Source organism: Phytophthora parasitica (assembly GCF_000247585.1).
Source record: "Phytophthora parasitica INRA-310 unplaced genomic scaffold supercont2.83, whole genome shotgun sequence".
In the NCBI taxonomy this organism is placed as follows: Eukaryota; Oomycota; class Peronosporomycetes; order Peronosporales; family Peronosporaceae; genus Phytophthora; species Phytophthora nicotianae.
Window position 1 is genome coordinate 176634 of NW_008649069.1, and position 2042 is coordinate 178675.

Below are 2042 nucleotides of genomic sequence, written 5' to 3' on the forward strand. Positions count from 1 at the left end.
AAGGAGGGAGAGCAAGAAGGATAATCTCACTTCGAATAAACTCGGCGAACCCACAAGTCGCCTGCCTCACTAAAGCTTCTCTTCTGTACTCGTCTATCTTCTTTTACAATTGTTACTTTTACTTCAAAGCCACTGGAAGTGAAACGGTCGCGTTTGTATTGCTGTCACTTGCTCTTAATAGCGCAAATGAAACCACCTGGGTATTCAGGTGGTATCATTTGCGCTATTAAGAGCATCTCGACGGAAATGCAAAATCTAATTATAGTAAAACAAAACAAAAAAGTTGTAAGATGCATAAACAAGTCAATAGTTTGGGTGAAAGTTTAGTTGTCAGAAACAATGTGATTAGAGTACAGCACAAATCATTCGAGGTCGCAACTTGCAGTACGTTCTAGTGATAGTCCCCGACGCCAATCGAAGGGAAGCTGCCACCGCCAAAGGTGCTGTTCTTGGCGGCACTGACCGCACCGCAGCAGTGATATCTTCAACGGCGAATCATTCTGAAAGTGCGCTTCAAGAAAATAATGGATTTTCCGTGTAGTAGTCTCAGATCTAACCTGTGGTATACTTACAATAACTCGGTATCACTGATCCCAAATTATAATATACCACAGGAAAAATCTATTAGATAAGGCAGATCTATTATAAACCCACATTCGGATAACAATTCATATGCATCTGTTGGCAGTTCGCTTTTCTGTCCACTCGACATGCTCCAGGAATTAAAATATACGGAGAGCAAGATCACACTCAGATCGTAAATATTAAATCCCTCGTTTAACCCTATTAAAAAGTAACATCTCCAGCGAGTACTAGCATGTTTTACATAGTGTACATACACAGCCGTAACAGGAGCTAATTTACGCAGAAGAGGCAAGTATGCTTGTAGAATACAGCATACGAAACTGGCAAGTCAATAATCGACAATAACTAAATATGGATCGACGCACATGTGAGCTATAATCGTCTAGACAACTTGCAAACCTTAACTAAATACATTTGCGTCTTATTTTCATCCAGTTTGTATGAAGGGGCCGATCACAATGAAACCAACTTAACGCAAACACTCCCACAGTATCGCACAGCTGGATGACCACATCGCTGGGATTAATCCGTCGTAAACACTCCTGAAGCCTGAAATTCCACACTGAAGTATTAAATTCAACAGTCCTCCAAACAAGTCCACAATAAGCGTCATCCTCTTTACGCTAGTAGTTGTGCTTAACATCAAATTTCGAAGTCACTAATAGCATACTTAAGTACGTATTAAAACACTTGAAGTTGTAAAAAAAAAAGGTAGAACTGCATCATTTTATTTCTGTGGGATCGTGTACTCCGTATATTACCAAACCTGGATACATATTATTCTACATATATATTCGAAAAGCAAAGCTGAGGTAGTTAACAGCTGTAATTGGCGCTTGTGTACACAGTAGTGCGCCTTGTTAAGCCTTTTTCTTTTGCGACTTGCTTTTTCGAGCGATGGGCCTTCTCTATCTGGTTGGCTTGGCTTCCTTTGTCGCCAACACAACTATTGACGCCAATTCGCCTATTGTAACCTCGAGCGTCGGGGCCCCTAAAGTTTCCAATCAGTCCTCCTAGTACGTGTGTTGTCTCCTCGACGAGATTCTTGAGAACTAGCGAGGTATTTAACAAGAAGAACCCGGGTCACCAAGCGTCCTGGATTGATTCCATCTGTTTTAACTACGGTTGGTTCGAAGTCAAAGACGCGATCAAGCAGGCGATGAAGAATCCAAAGTCGGTAAATATCGCGAAAGAGGAGTAGAGTGCGTGGCTGGATACATGTCTAGACAATGTAACGCCCCCTAAAGATGCGTTTCGCTTGTTGCGTCTTGACAAAGCATTTGAAAATAGTCTCAGCAGACCAAAGTTCGCGAGGTGGGCCAGGTATTAGATAACTTCAATAAACGGTATCCCGACCAGAAAACGACGATGATCGATGGACTCAGGGCGAACTACAACGACTTACGGCTGCTGCGGATATTTGATGCAGCCAAAAGTGACCCCAACATGGAGAAACT

The 2042-nt window shown here is 42.2% G+C and overlaps 1 protein-coding gene across 1 annotated transcript; it reads left to right on the top strand.

Annotated features, from left to right (window-relative positions):
• Positions 1–1482: 1482 nt before the first annotated feature.
• PPTG_24329 (hypothetical protein) lies at positions 1483–1786 on the top strand (the record flags this gene model as incomplete). The annotated part of the gene is made up of 2 exons (XM_008916422.1): positions 1483–1601; positions 1642–1786. The coding sequence occupies 2 exons, from the start codon at positions 1483–1485 to the stop codon at positions 1784–1786; spliced, it is 264 nt and encodes an 87-aa protein (XP_008914670.1).
• Positions 1787–2042: the final 256 nt, after the last annotated feature.